We start from the raw sequence: 14,292 nt of genomic DNA, 5'->3' as shown, positions 1-14,292 counted from the left end.
GATTAAAGACTGATCGGTCAAGTCCTTTGACACCAAATGAAGGTCATCTTTGGACGTTTGAACTAAATTAATATAAATCCTGAGTGCTTTTACCGAGTACTGCTACCAAATTAAATGTTCCTGCAAAATATTTAGTAAAAGCAGCACTTGAATGAGCCGTAATAATCATACTTGATTTTGATTTAATTAAATTATTACTGTACTGAGGCTGATGGCTCTCATACTAACATACACACAGCTTCACCAATGTAAGAATATGTCTTAAAAATCACTTAACTTTGAAGTAAATCAAACGCACATTCAAAAGTCCCAGCTAAGTAGAACAGCCCCAGTTCTCCTGGCACGTCTTCACCAAGTGGTACTCCACATGACCAGTTCTGTCTTGTCAACATGAAAACGCTCTCAAACCCAGTTAGCTTGGTGGAGAGAAAATTTAAATGGCATCCAAAAAGAACAGGAAGATGCATGCAGACAATTCTCTCTTATTTGTCCAGCTACTCTTGCAGATGGTGACTGGAGGAAAAACACTGCTAGGCTAACACAAACAAACAGGAGAAATGCCTCATTATTTAGTCAACAGAGTACTGGAGTTCTTCTGTTGCACACAGTTTATTTAACAATATGGTATATAAGTAAGAAATGAGTCTTTTACCAGTTTATACAGTGATTCCATTCTCTCTTCCTTATATTTATAGTATTTTGCTTAATAACTTGATTTACAATCGGAGAAAAGGTAAATCCCCCTAATTCAAGTTTTTGTGTGAGAGGAATGAGGGTTGATAACATTTAGTTTTCATTGGGGTGAATCTCCAACGTGCCCTTCATCCCTAGATCGCACACAACTTAGTGTAAAATTTAGAGGATGCGGCTCCATCCAAGAATCAGCCCAACCGGTGATCATTCCACCTCAGCTTAGGGGGCTGGTATCTTTCTCACACTATCTTTACACTTTACAACATTTGTATGACAAAAAAGTATGACAAATTCTTTTTTTTTTTTTTCCTTAACATCAACGCAACATTTTTCTACACCTGCAAGACAGATTTCCTAAATACCAGGTCACTGAGATGGAGGCTGCAGTCCTTGTTTTCAGAGTTTGTTTCTTTTAGTGACCGTGAGGATTTGTCAGTGTCTTCATGTGCGCCTGCATACATGCCTGTGTACACACAACCTGCCGCAGTCCATTTCCTATTTTAATACAACTGAGTGCTCTTCATACACACAAAGGAGGAAGGGAGCGGTCTGTGTCCCTGAACGCATCGTCTTGGAGTAATGGTACAACATATGATAACGATTGCCAGGAATGACAGCTTGAGAAAAGAACAAAAACCTGGCCCAGCTCCCAGACAAATTATTTTACAGCTTTAACACAAAAATGCTTTAAGTTTTTTTTTTCTCCAAAGGTACAAAATAAAAAGATATGAATAATATAATGCAATTGTACATTTTCTTTAAAAAATGAGAAAGGCATGAAAACCATACCAAGAACAAACCAAAAATAAATTGAATATTGAACACATTTGGTCTCAACCAAAAAATATATTCTTTGTGATTTAAATTTCAAGAAGCAAGTTGCAAATCCCTCAACATCTTCAGGAAGAAATACCCATTACTAGGAAACAATTACGTCCCCTAGAAGTGTTGACTATTTTTGTTTTTTCTCTTCAACCAAATTTTATTTTTTGTTTTTACAACATTTGAAATTTTTTACATGTCAGTACAAAAAACGCTCTCAACCTTAGAAAGAACAAACAAAGCCCTCTTAATGGGATAAAGAGTTTGAGGGAAACTGGGAAGAGGTGGGGGAGGGGTCCCTGGGAGCAAGACTGTTTTCTTCAGTTCCCAGCAGAAATGCTACAATCCCTCCACAAACTTCTCCAGAGTGTCTCCTGTAGCATCTCCCACCATCCCCAAGTCATTATTCAACCCTCCTCTGTTGGGAGTGTTAAGCTGCGGTAGCATGGCGCTCTGTTCTGGTGCCCCCAAGTGTCCCTGCTCCATGGACCCTGACAATGGGCCCCCTAGTCCTGGATGGGGGGAACCCGAGTGGGGTGGAGGTGGGTGCTGCGGTGAGGGCTGGGGCTGGTTCTGGACCTGTGGTGAGGGACTGGAATGTGGTGGCTGCTGTTGTGAGGGTGGACATGGAGACTGTACTGGTGCAGGGGAACGGACCTGGTTGCTGAGGCTGTTGGCTAGTGCAGGCTGGCCGGGGAGGTGTGGTCCACCTTGGGGCTGGCCGGCCAGCAGGTGGGTCTGCGGACTCATTGGGCTGGGCTGGGCAGGAGAGCCCATCTGCTGCTTGAGGACGGCCTGCTGCTGCTGGGGATGTTGCTGCTGCTGCTGTTGTTGCTGCTGAAGCATTCGTTGATGCAGTAAGTTCTGAGCAGAGTCCATCCCCATGCCAGGCTGGGTCATCTGAGCCATGGGTGGGAGCTGGCCCATGGGTCCCCCAGCTGCTCCTGCGCTTGCCTGCATGGCTAGCTGCTGCTGCTGTTGCTGCATGCGTAGCTGAGAATATGTAGCTGCTGTACCCTGCGCCTGAGCAGGGAACTGGCCAGGGTGGCCCTGAGGCATCACTCCCTGTTGTTGCTGCTGCTGCTGCTGCTGCTGTTGTTGTTGTTGCCTTAAGAGCTGCCGACGGTAAAGCTCCTGGATCTGGGGGTTGGGGTTGTGTGCTGCATTCATCAGCTGTCCTTGAGCCCCCAATGCAGCCATGCCCTGAGCAGGAGGCTGCTGGGGTTGCTGAGTGGGCATCCCTGGCCTTTGCACGGCTGCTCCTGGCATGGCCATGGCCTGCATTGTTGGCATACCAGGCTGCTGCTGCTGACCTGCTTGCTGCTGCTGAGGCTGGTTGGCATGATACTTGGCTGTTCGCTGTTTGATGAAGGCAGCCATTAACTGAGGATTTGATTTGAGGATGTTGAGGACTTGCTGCTGCTGCTGGGGTGAGCTGGGAGATTTTAGGGTGCGGAGAAGGTCCTGAAGGGCATTGGGGGCTATCGCACCAGGTCTTTGCGGTGTCTGTGGCCGGGCACCAGGCTGCTGGGGTATGAGCATCCTCTGGCTCTGCTGAGGTTGCTGCCCTGGGGGTAGCATGGCTCGCTGCATGGTCATGGCCTGTTGTGGGGTCTGGCCAGGGACAAGGCCTGGTTGTTGAGTTTGAGCTGCCTGCATGGGCCCTGCTGCGCCAGGCCACTGTCCTGGTGCCAGGCCAGGTTGCATGACCTGTGGTCCTCGAGGCCCTGGGACCATCTGCATGGGTGGTTGCATTGGTCCAGTCATGCGCTGTTGGGGCTGCTGAGGGTTCATGGGTAAACCATTCATGTTGACTCTGTAATTCTGCTGGTTCTGCTGGGCCTGTGCCATTATCTCGATGTGCCGTGCCATCTTGACAGCAGCGAGGGGAGGCTGCTGTGGTAGCTGCTGAGGTGGCTGGGGTTGTTGGGGAAGAGGGGACGGCTGCTGGTGTAAAGGGGAGGCCTGTGGCCCAGGCTTTCCCTGGGACACTGCAGCTTGAGGCTGGCCATTGCGAGGTGCATTGGGAAAAGAAGGAGACATGACACCTGCTGAGTTGGGAGTCTGTGGCTGGTTGGAGAGTGGCTGCTGGGGCGTCTGAGGAGTGCTGGGTTGGGCATGGGATGTGGGGGTGCTGGGGGCAGCTGAAGCGGGTGGGGACGGTAGTGGCATGGTTCTGCCTTGCATGGTAGCCATTCTTCTCCTCATTAACTGAGCCTGCTGGAGCCTGTGCTGCAGCTGCTGTTGGCGAAGCTTGTGCTTGATATTCAGGCAGAACGGGACAGGACACTTGTTCTCCTGACAGTGCTTTGCATGGTAACAGCATAAAGCAATAAGTTGCTTGCACACAGGGCAGCCACCGTTGGTTTTGCGTTTGCAGCCCTTTGTGTGCTGCACCACTCTCTTCATCTTCTGGCAGGACGGCAGAGAGCAGTTGGCATTGCGGCATTGACAAGCATGGACCAGAGACTGGATGCAGCGCTGGATACTTAAGCGCCGGCTTTCCTGTGGGCTCTTGGAAGCTTCTCCACTCTGGCTGTTGTTGTCGTCGTCCAGGCCGAGTCCCCACTTGACCATCTGGTGCTCGTGGCCCTTTGTGTTATAACAATTAATGCAAAGGTCAAAGTCCTGAGAAGAGAGATAGAGAATGGGACACAATAATTAAGACCACTCAAATAAAGTCATAGATGTCGCAAGTTTAAAGAATGCCAATTAAATAATACCTTTTAAAAAAATTAATAACATCCCGGAGTTACATTTTTGTTCATGCTAGTATGTCTAGACAACACTTAAAAGTTTTCACAGACCAATAAACTAGTAACACACCTCGCACACCGTGCAGTGCCAACGTGTCTCAACATGGTGTTTGCACTCATTGCAAGTGTAGACAAAGCGGTCCTGTCCCTGGTTGTGCAGCTCAACCAGCATGCACATAGTGCTCCACTTGCACCTCCTGAGGGAACTGAATTCCCAGTGTTTGTCTCTGGCCAGAGTCAAGAAGGCGTCACGGCCATCCATCAGGTCACAGGAGAGCAAAGGATCAGGGTCGATGATGGGTGGCAGGGTGTTGACCATGGGCCCAGAGTGGAGGTGAATAACAAAAAACACCTTCAGCAGAAACAGAAATTGTTAAGATAAGAACATCATGTATATAGTGCCTAATCGTTTACTTAACTCAGGGTTTAGAAATAAAATTTAAGTACAAAGTTCACACTTATCTTCACCAATACATCAGAGGGAAAGAATAATTTATCATATTTTTCCTTGAAATGTCTGTTTACACATTAAAAAAGAACAGAAAACTATGTCAAAATTTCCCAGGTAACAAAAATTAACGAACAAGTTGCATTGCTTAAAATAACATAAAAATATATAATTTTTTTCATCCAAAGAGACTTCCTCAGTCAATCTAAACCCCATATACTCTTGGGTGAAAGTACTTTGTAAATGAACATCGATCCCTTCTCCAACATGTTCTGGCTTCATTTTTCCAAAAACTTTTCCAGGTCTGGAAATGGCTACTTTTAAATTCCATGACTTTTCCATACTTTTCATAACTGTATGGCCACTGCAAATACTGCTTTGCATTATTCTGTGGAATATTTGTTTATTTTGTTGAATTTAAATTCAACTCAAAGGAATTGTTTTGGGGAAAAATGTTATCCTGCAATACTCTAGAATAAATACCTGTTTTTATCAATATAATTACACACTTCAATTAAATGCTGGTCACAATAGAGCTTTCTTTATAACATGTAAATTGAACAATAACCAAAGAAGCCTGACCTCCTTGTGCTTCTCCATGGTGGCGTAAAGCTTCTGGGACAGATCATTTGCTACATTCGGCATCCCAGGCTTCTTCTTATTGGCTCGGCTCACGCTGCTCTTGTTCTTATTGGTCTTCTTGTTATTCTTTTTCTTAGCATTTTTGCTGTCACCTGGAGTACCCTAAGAATGATACAATATTCAAAGACTTGAGTGGACAACAACATGAAGGTGTATTTATGAACCAATAAAAGCTCAGAAATACAAGGTTATATTGCAACTAACAATTGGCATTAGCTACAAAGTGGTAGAGGTAATAAAATCTACTCTACAAAAATATCATGAAACCATGATAATGTCAAAAACCTCAGGAGTTTCAGAGGCAGCTGTATTCTCCTCTTTCTTCCTCTCCTCCTCCTCCTGCTCCAGCTCCTTGATGCTCTCCTCTAGCACATTGGGCCAGAAATCCCCTTCGAAGTAGGGCAGCTCATTGGCGCTTGTGAGGCGATCCTCTGTTGCCTGTTTGAAGATGTCCTGAGAGGAAAACAAAAACCATGAATAATTAAAGCAATACTTCACCTTCTCTTTAGTATTCTAGCACGTACATGTTTTATGAACCTGAAAATCAGAGAAAGAAGGAAATGCACCCAGATTACAACTAGGAAGCACAGTAAATACAATCTATTACATGACAAACCTCATTTCCCTTTACAAATTATTGACATGTCATTTTCTCCTGTTGCTCATCTAACTATTGGCACACCGGGTTTACCCCAGAGAACATTCCCTCACCTTGTAGTCATGCAAGATTCTTTCTGCAAAGGCCTTATCCAGCATCTTCCTATACCACTCCTGCAGTCTCTTAGGTTTGGGGATCTTCTGGTCGGGAGGATGGCAGTGAAAGATGTAGTCGTCTCCTTCACTTGGCGGACATGCCCAGATATGGCCTTGGGCATACCTGAGGATCCACAAACCCAAAGTACAATGAGGAGGGTCGTGTATAAGTGAATTCAATATTAAGTCACATCCACAGACTACAACATATTTTACCCTTTTGTGAGGTGGAACAAGAGTAGAATACCGCTGCAGGACTTACCCGAGTTTCTTGACATATTCTAGATAGCCAATGAGAATCTCATGGTAAACTGCTGTTCGTAAAATCCGAGGTCTGAAGAAGTGAATACTGTCAAGGTACGATATGTAGACCCGTCTGTGAAAGTAGGGAGTGTAGGAATTAGATTAATTTCAACTATAGCCAACGTGTCATGCCATATTGGACAATATATAATAAGATGTACGTACCTAGTGTTGGGAAATGGGCACTCGGAGCCATATTCCTGCACATGCATGCCAAAAAAGCATACATCTACACCATCAATCTCCTCAAAGGCGAAAAGTGCTTTGGTTCTGTAGGGAAAGGCCTCTGGCATTTCACCTGTATCCACAAACCTGCAGCCGCAAACAGAAAACATTTAAAATCTGGTTAAATGGGGAATATTGTGATCAGAGTGCAATGTTTCACATGTATCTGCAGTGATATTTAAGCCTGATATGAACCCTGATCCCATCATACGGATGGCATAAATGTTTCAGATCTTCTCTTCCTTCACTTGACTAAAGAGTGTCAGGAATGTTCCCATAAATGTATCAAATCCTAATTAAACTATGTTTTCCACAGTTCCTTGGGTTTATAATAGAACATATAAAATCACTGAACAGTTCCAAACTTTAAAAACACATCAGACAGTGAGGAGTTGCCAGAAAGGTAGCATTGTGAGTTACTGCTTTTATTGGCAGTCAAAGAGCATCACGGGACAGTCCGGGTCAAGTAGCCTTGAGTCAATTAAAAGCAAACCCTAAATCAGTCAACCTGACTGTAACTTGTTCCTCTCTGACAGCCTCTTGACTCTGAAGATGTGATGAGCCTCACACTGTTCTTGTGTGATGGAAACACAGAACTACTCTTGGAGGTACTCAGGGAGGGCGTGTACACCATTTTGTTAAACATGCAGGTCCCACAATCAAGTTGAGTGGTTATAAAAGCTTTATAGAGGGCATTCAACTTTGCATGGCAGGGACAATAAAAATGCTCAGAACAAATATGAGCTGTGAAAGTTCATCTACAAATCAAAGAGGATAGGACAAGTACTTGGGCACTTACAATAACATGATTTCCCATTTCCATTGTTGCCTCTTTGTCTGCCAATTTATCTGAACATAGCCATTTCGGATACGGAAGAACAGAACATAATGCATGAAACACCACGTTCATGGTAGTGCCAAGTGAGACCAGCTGGCACATTCAGTTGAAACACTCAACCTTGATTACGCTTGTTCATGGTAGTGCCAAATCAAATCCAAGTGTTTTTGGATTAATGAGCATATAACTGGGAAAGAAGATGTGGTTTACACAGGACGATGTGCTTGAGATGACATTTTTGTTTTTAACCATCAGTCCCCATGAGCTTCAAGCTAAATGTATGTTGCTGGCTCTTTCAGCATTCTAAAGAACCAAAGGAGTAACGCAGGAGGGAAAAACATCATCTTGGGTTTAAGACATCATCAATTTTTGAGTACTTTTTGCGAATACTTTTGAATGAAGTACCATTGTTTTTACTAGTGTGCCTTTTGTCCCCTCTCCACACCCTTAGTTAGTATAGAATATGAGTGCTGTTTACCCTTTTTAAGATGTTTCACCGTAAGGAAGCCTACAATTTGCAGATATAAGCTGTGGACTGTGAGCAATGATCCTGGGATCATGCAGGGAAGTGGCAAAGCATGCCAAGTTAGCTGTCCTTGCTAGCAGGCTCTCAAACCTCTCACAACATCTCATGTTTAACTACTACACAGACATCCAAGCGACGCAGACCTCATTTTGATTTGCCAATGTAACTGCAGCAATTGTAAATCAGGTGTTCAACATTAAGGAAGACTTGGTTCTCAGGGATGTTCTTCAGTTGGCATGTACTATCGCAGGGAACAATTGTTGCACTTCTAAAAGACCTGTATGAAACTGAGAAGCAAATAAACTGGAACTCCTGAAAACTAGAAAAGTTGCACCATGACTGCACTCCGTACCATAACATTAAGCTTGTTTCTAAAAAGGCCATTATACACATTGTCACCGAGTACCTCTCCTCACCTGGCTTTCATGCCTGGTTTAACCTCCACCGTTTTGTCCGAGCTCGCCACCACTCGTACAAATACCTCTCCAGCCTCTGGGTGGTTCTGTCTCTTCAAGTATTTATTCACACGATCCTCTATATACATTCCCAATCGTGTCGACTGCAACCCTACAGTGAACACACAAGGAGGCATTTTAGAAATTGGCAACTGATGAATGTCATATTTTATGAGACAGTGGGAACTAGTATCTGTTAGCAACATTTGCAGTAAAGGTCACTGTGTAACAAACACAAAAGACTGCCACTGAAACCACAAGGAAAACAACATAAAACCAGGCTGTCACTGTGGAAAAGCCACAGAGAGACATATGCAGGCCATATGCAGATGGAAGTTGTTTATATCCTTATGTCTTCAATGCTCATGGGCCAGAATTGAAGTATTCTGTTATTTTCAACACAGTATGAGATGCCATTGGGACGGTGGATTCAAAAACTTAAGATTTAAGCATACTACTAACTTTTTGCAGAAAATTTGTTTTCCTTCCGTGTTTTTCCACTCTTCTTTAAACAGTTGTCACAGATGAATCTGTTAATAGAAGGGAATTTACATATCAGCAACCTTTTGACGCAAACAATATGAAATTATATCAATCCAAAAAGGCTGACTTCTCACCCGGATGGCCAAATGACCTCATAGTGCAAGACGCAGATCTGGTGCATCTTCCGTCCACAATCTTTACATTCAACAAACCTGAGGAAAGCAAACAATTTTAACATGGGTAGAAGAAAAACGATAATAATGATAAAAATCCTGATACACTTGTATGAATGCAGATATCTTAACTGCAGATGCAGCAAGCATAAAATTATCTTTATTCAGTTTAATGTTCCTCCAGTCGTTACGCACTTGCAAGCCAGCCAATGCAAGTACGCCTTTGTGGGAGGTTTAAAAAAAAAATAAAATCTTATTTTCAATATGTAATCCATAAAAATATATAAGATATTTACTGCATGTCATAATATTTAGGGCCTGTGTTCTCTGATCTGAAAAGTCTTGTTTGACTTCCAATCACCAGGTGGCGCTGCTGAGTCACCTTGAGGTTTTACTAAAAACCAAGTGATTGATCTGAGAGCTCTAAAGAGAAATATGCAGTCTGTGCTCTAAGGCACAAAAACAAAGCCAGATGTCGGAGTCAGAAAAGAACTCGCGATCAGAAACACATAAATAGAAAAAGTAATTACGTGATTACAAATGGAACAGAAATAGAAAAGCCGTGAATTGCAGTCACTCTCTGTGAAACTTTGTATTCGTGTCTACTTACGGTTCAGGATCTAGTACATCATTCTTCTTTCTCTCAAACTGGTCTTTTGATATCCTCCTAAAATGTCAGGGGGAAAAAAAATAGAAGGGGAGAGAAAGAAGGGAAGAAGTGAGAAAAGACAAAGAGTACTTTAACCCCCCCCCCCCCCCATGTTATAAATGAAGCCTGGTGGTTCATCTTTGCTGGCTGGGTCTATTTAGAAGACTTAATGACAACATGTATATTCAATACTTCAACTGATTGCCCTCACAATAAATATATGAGTATGTGGAATGTACAAACACATTCATCAGAATCTGAAAAGCTTTTCATTTCTCAATCCAAAAGCGCAAACGACTTGGGACTATTAACAGCAAAGCTGGAACAACAGGACCAATTAATCAACCACTTAGGCAAACCATTAAAGGTGTCAATTGAGAATATTTCCTTCGTTTGCAAATTGACCATCTTTGTATTTTGGATCATTTATTTAGACAATATTAGTTATTTGGTGACACCGGCTTTGATGAAGTTTTCCTTCTTTTAATTTAGAGACCAAACCATTATAAAGAAAATCACGAGGGGAAAAAAAGTTAATTACACCAATTAAGACAAATTTCCAAACCTGAGTGCGATACATCCTGTCATTCTAGATACCTCAAACAGCAAGACATTCTTGCTGGGTCTGAGACTCATTAAAAACAATCATGTTGGATGTTGGGAGTGCAACATTAAGGTTACATGCCCCTCTCTTCTGGCGTGACTACAGCCTGTTCTGCATTTAGAGATGCCTTGGGTCGGGCACTTTGTTCGCCCGTTGAACCCTATTAATCCATGATTTTTTCCCCCTTAAGTCTGACCCAATTTGCCATCTCGTTTCCACGGATCTGACTCCCTACAATTTAGACTGTGATAGTTAAAATTTTTATGACACAACTCCTCTCCAACCGTCAAACTCACACTACACAATCAGAACACCTCTCTGCCATACATTAGTAACCACAAATGGATAATATGAACATAGACATGATCATCCAAACCGATAAGCAATACAAAAACAGTCAATAAGCCACTCAGTACTGTCACAACTTCATGGACAGCTGGTTTACATACGTCTGTGGCTGTGCAGGATCATCTCCTAATGTCACACTCTCCCCCTGGATCTCATTGAAGCACTTCTCACAGAAATGGTACCTGAGGAAATACAGAAACACACATCTAGTTCAGCTACAAATATATTAATTTAGGACTTCGCATTCAGTTCCATCTTTGTGTGCACAAACTAACGACTGTCTCTTGGGTTTGGTAACACGTAAAAACCACATCTGGACACCAATGGTGAGTGTGAATGGGGTGCACTGTCTTGGCATTGTGTTGTCTATCAGGCTGTGTTGTATTATTATTGCTGTGCTGCTCGGCTCTTATAATGCTGTTAAAAATTGAGAAAATGGCAGCAGTTACACGATTTATGCTGCAGGGGGTGCAAGGGAATGTGGCGCAAGCAGTCATCTAATGGATTTCAACAGAGATAAAAAAGCAATGATGAAAGCTGTTTGTGGCTTTAACCGAGGCCTTATATTTTCATGTGTCAAAGAAGAGAAGGAGCAGTGAGGCTGAATACACACAGTCCCTCCGTGGAAACAGATTGAGAAATTAAAACAATGGTCTGCTGCTTTTATTGCGTGACACTCTGAGGTTTAGCATCTTTCGAGCGTGTCCCGTTTTGTGCAATGTCAGAACCTGGCTGTTAACAAATGTTGTGGGAGAATACATTTTTAGTCTCATGTCATGCCGTGCCAAGACCGGGAGGCACAGTCATTGAGGCCGAAGCTGTCAGGATGACCCTACTAACTCGATCACAGTGGTCTCAATGGAGTAACTGAGGAACAGATCCCAGAATGCAGAGGATGGGTAAAACCATTCAAATGTCTGAATTTATAGCCCATAAAAACCTTGAATAAGAAACTACACATGTGAATGAGTGACACATATTAGATGATTCAATCACACTAAAATTCCAGCTAATAAAGTATGATATAATACCCAACATAGTTGAGTTCATAGGCACCCAGTAGACACAAACGCCATGTCCCACCAGACAGTTACCTGTTCTGATAACTGTAGTATGTGCCTCCAGTAGGTATGGTGCAGAGCTGCTTGCCATAGCAACAGAGGGTTTGAGGGGAAAACTCGTACTGCAAAAACAAATGTGGTGAGAATGAGGGTTTTTCAAATTGAATTACAAAAAATGTCTGTTATTCAGAGGAGCAAATCCAGTCATTGGCAGTTTACTATTCAAAGGTTAAATTTGTCTAATCTTCCTCAAAACAGAGGCTGAGATGGCAATTATCATTCATCAATACAATTCTTAACACACTGACACCAAAACAATGACACGCTAAAGACAACTAATATGTTACTTTATTTTCCAGTCCTGGTTGTTTGCCAACTGAATCCTACCTTCCTCCCACAGCAGTAGCCCAAGCCCTGCATGACAGGGTCAATCTCAGACTCAAAAACCTCAGCCAGCTTGGAGCAAAACTTGTAGACACGGGAGGTCTTGCGGTTGTAGAGCCAGGCATTGTTGAACATCAGCCAGACATCGTCAACATATTGCCAAGGTTCTTGGTACTGGCCCGTATCAAGTTTGCGCTTTATTGTGGACAGATCTATCGGGTTTTTAACAATGTCAAAGTAGTCCTGCAGAGAGATGCAAAGGAAAAACGTTTTTTTTAATCAAGTGCTTATACAGTGCTACTGAATTGTATACATCCTCTAATTTACCTGTTTATATTCAAGGACTTCAAGAGAAAACATTAGGTGACATGAGCATGTGTGCTGCCTACCGGGATTCCTAGAAGCATGGGGTCTACTGGCTGTCTGAAGGGCAGCGACTCAGGATCCTGCCTATAAAGAGACTCCAAAGTCGGCATCAGGGCCTGGCGCAACTCCTCAGGCTTAAAGACTGGAAAAGGAACATCGGTCAAGAAATGTGCTCATATAGTCGATGAAAATTCAAGGAATAATGTTAACTGTACATAAAACTGGGAAATAACACAATACTGAAGGAAAGAAGGTAGCTGCCTCCTTTCTATGAGGCTTTGAAAGTGAAACCAAAATTTAAACAGTGACGGGAACAAGTTCTGACCAGTTGACTTCTGGTTTTTAAACCTGAAATTTTGGAGTATGTTTCACATTCCCCCCCCCCCCGTAATCAACAGCCGTTGTCTTGACCGATATTATCTGCATGATGGAATACCGCTCATTTTAACACACACCGTTCCCTGCCTGCACACCAGTGTTTATTAAAAAGTCGGCATACTGTGATTTGTTGAGGATGGTCTTTCAATGATGCAGATCCCTTTTATTAATTGCGTAAAACCCTGGAAAAATCAAGGCAGCTTTCAATGGTCTGGCTAATGTTCGGAGTCAGTGCCAGACAAATAAAGTTGTAAGAACATTCTACGTCATGACAGTTGGCACAATGTGGGTGTATTAACATTACTGGCAATGATGAAAAACATCACTGTTTTCCAAACGGATCTTGTTTTTATCAGCAAGAGACTGTACGCATATTGTATTCATCACATGGCATCAGACTCACTTTTCCTCCGGGACTGAGAGGGGGACGAGGACGTTGTGCTGTTGGCTCCTCCTTCTTCCTCTTCTTTGGGTTCTGTCTTCAATTCTGGCTTTTTCTCTTCCACCTCCATTGGTTCCTGCTTTTCCTCTGGCTCCTCCTTCTTCATCAATGTGGAATTAGAGTCATCCTCCGTCTACATAGACAAAATCAAAAACTCATCATGGCTTGAAACTTCACACTTAAAAAGTTTGAAAAAAATAGTGTTTGCCCTCAGTCAATAAGTCCCTTGAGTTCAACTGTGTCGTTTTCCATTTGGCTGAAGGGTGTGTTATTGAGACACAGCAATGTTTATGCTTGCACACCTTGAAGATCTGATTCTATTGGAACAAAGGGTACATCTGAATACTATTATGCAGAGGAAAGTTCCTGACTGAATGAAATGACTGTTCAAATTCTCTAAACTCTTGCACTTAAATGTAAAGGGGGATGAAGGAGGGTTGTAGCATGCACCAAGGCCTTCCAATCATCGTCTGATGGCATCACACGACAGTTGAAATCCAATGAAATCCATTGTCAACTACTGTCGCCAGACGCGTTTTTCCAACAGTGAGGCATCTCACTTTATTATAATCTCTGCCGAGAGTCGCTCATGCGCAATAGCGTCTGTCTCTGAGCGGTAACATCGAGAAATGGCGGCATCAACATCAGGTACGCGTACCAAAACTTCTAAAGTTTGAGAGCCTTTTAGCCTGGATACGGCGAATAAAAAGACTACTTGTAAAGTTTGCAAAGCAGACCTTGGTGTCATGGCAGCACCTCGGTGATGCAGGAACATTTAAAGAAGCACGTCGGGCAGTAGAACGAAACGGAGTCTTACTCGCCTCGGTGAGATTCAAGTAACATTCAAGCGAATACAGTTTTTATGACACACATTGTACATTTTATAAGCGTATTTTCGCTATAAAAGAGAGCTTGAGCGTTATGCCAGACTGTGCCTGACAAA

General features: G+C 43.0%; 1 protein-coding gene across 2 annotated transcripts in view; it reads right to left on the bottom strand.

Moving 5' to 3' along the window:
• Positions 1 to 510: 510 nt before the first annotated feature.
• Positions 511 to 14,292, bottom strand: part of crebbpa (CREB binding lysine acetyltransferase a) — a 54,091-nt gene continuing 40,309 nt past the window's right edge. Inside the window, exons 16-31 of one of the 2 annotated variants that reach the window (XM_086211010.1) lie at positions 13,311 to 13,482; positions 12,553 to 12,671; positions 12,167 to 12,406; positions 11,813 to 11,901; positions 10,820 to 10,900; positions 9,728 to 9,784; positions 9,079 to 9,156; positions 8,924 to 8,991; positions 8,423 to 8,573; positions 6,583 to 6,729; positions 6,377 to 6,490; positions 6,073 to 6,238; positions 5,647 to 5,814; positions 5,302 to 5,463; positions 4,342 to 4,623; positions 511 to 4,143 (exon numbers count right to left, since the gene is read on the bottom strand). In XM_086211010.1, the coding sequence (XP_086067136.1) occupies positions 1,855 to 4,143; positions 4,342 to 4,623; positions 5,302 to 5,463; positions 5,647 to 5,814; positions 6,073 to 6,238; positions 6,377 to 6,490; positions 6,583 to 6,729; positions 8,423 to 8,573; positions 8,924 to 8,991; positions 9,079 to 9,156; positions 9,728 to 9,784; positions 10,820 to 10,900; positions 11,813 to 11,901; positions 12,167 to 12,406; positions 12,553 to 12,671; positions 13,311 to 13,482 (4,383 nt within the window). In that variant the 3' untranslated portion in view covers positions 511 to 1,854. The remainder of the gene's footprint in view (positions 4,144 to 4,341; positions 4,624 to 5,301; positions 5,464 to 5,646; positions 5,815 to 6,072; positions 6,239 to 6,376; positions 6,491 to 6,582; positions 6,730 to 8,422; positions 8,574 to 8,923; positions 8,992 to 9,078; positions 9,157 to 9,727; positions 9,785 to 10,819; positions 10,901 to 11,812; positions 11,902 to 12,166; positions 12,407 to 12,552; positions 12,672 to 13,310; positions 13,483 to 14,292) is intronic. The other variant, XM_086211011.1, reaches the window with a different exon arrangement.

The sequence above is a fragment of the Aulostomus chinensis genome, chromosome 8, assembly GCF_037954235.1.
Source record: "Aulostomus chinensis isolate RoL2024-O1b breed Wild chromosome 8, RoL_Achi_v1.0, whole genome shotgun sequence".
Lineage (NCBI taxonomy): Eukaryota > Metazoa > Chordata > Actinopteri > Syngnathiformes > Aulostomidae > Aulostomus > Aulostomus chinensis.
This window is presented reverse-complemented; position numbering and strand designations above follow the sequence as displayed.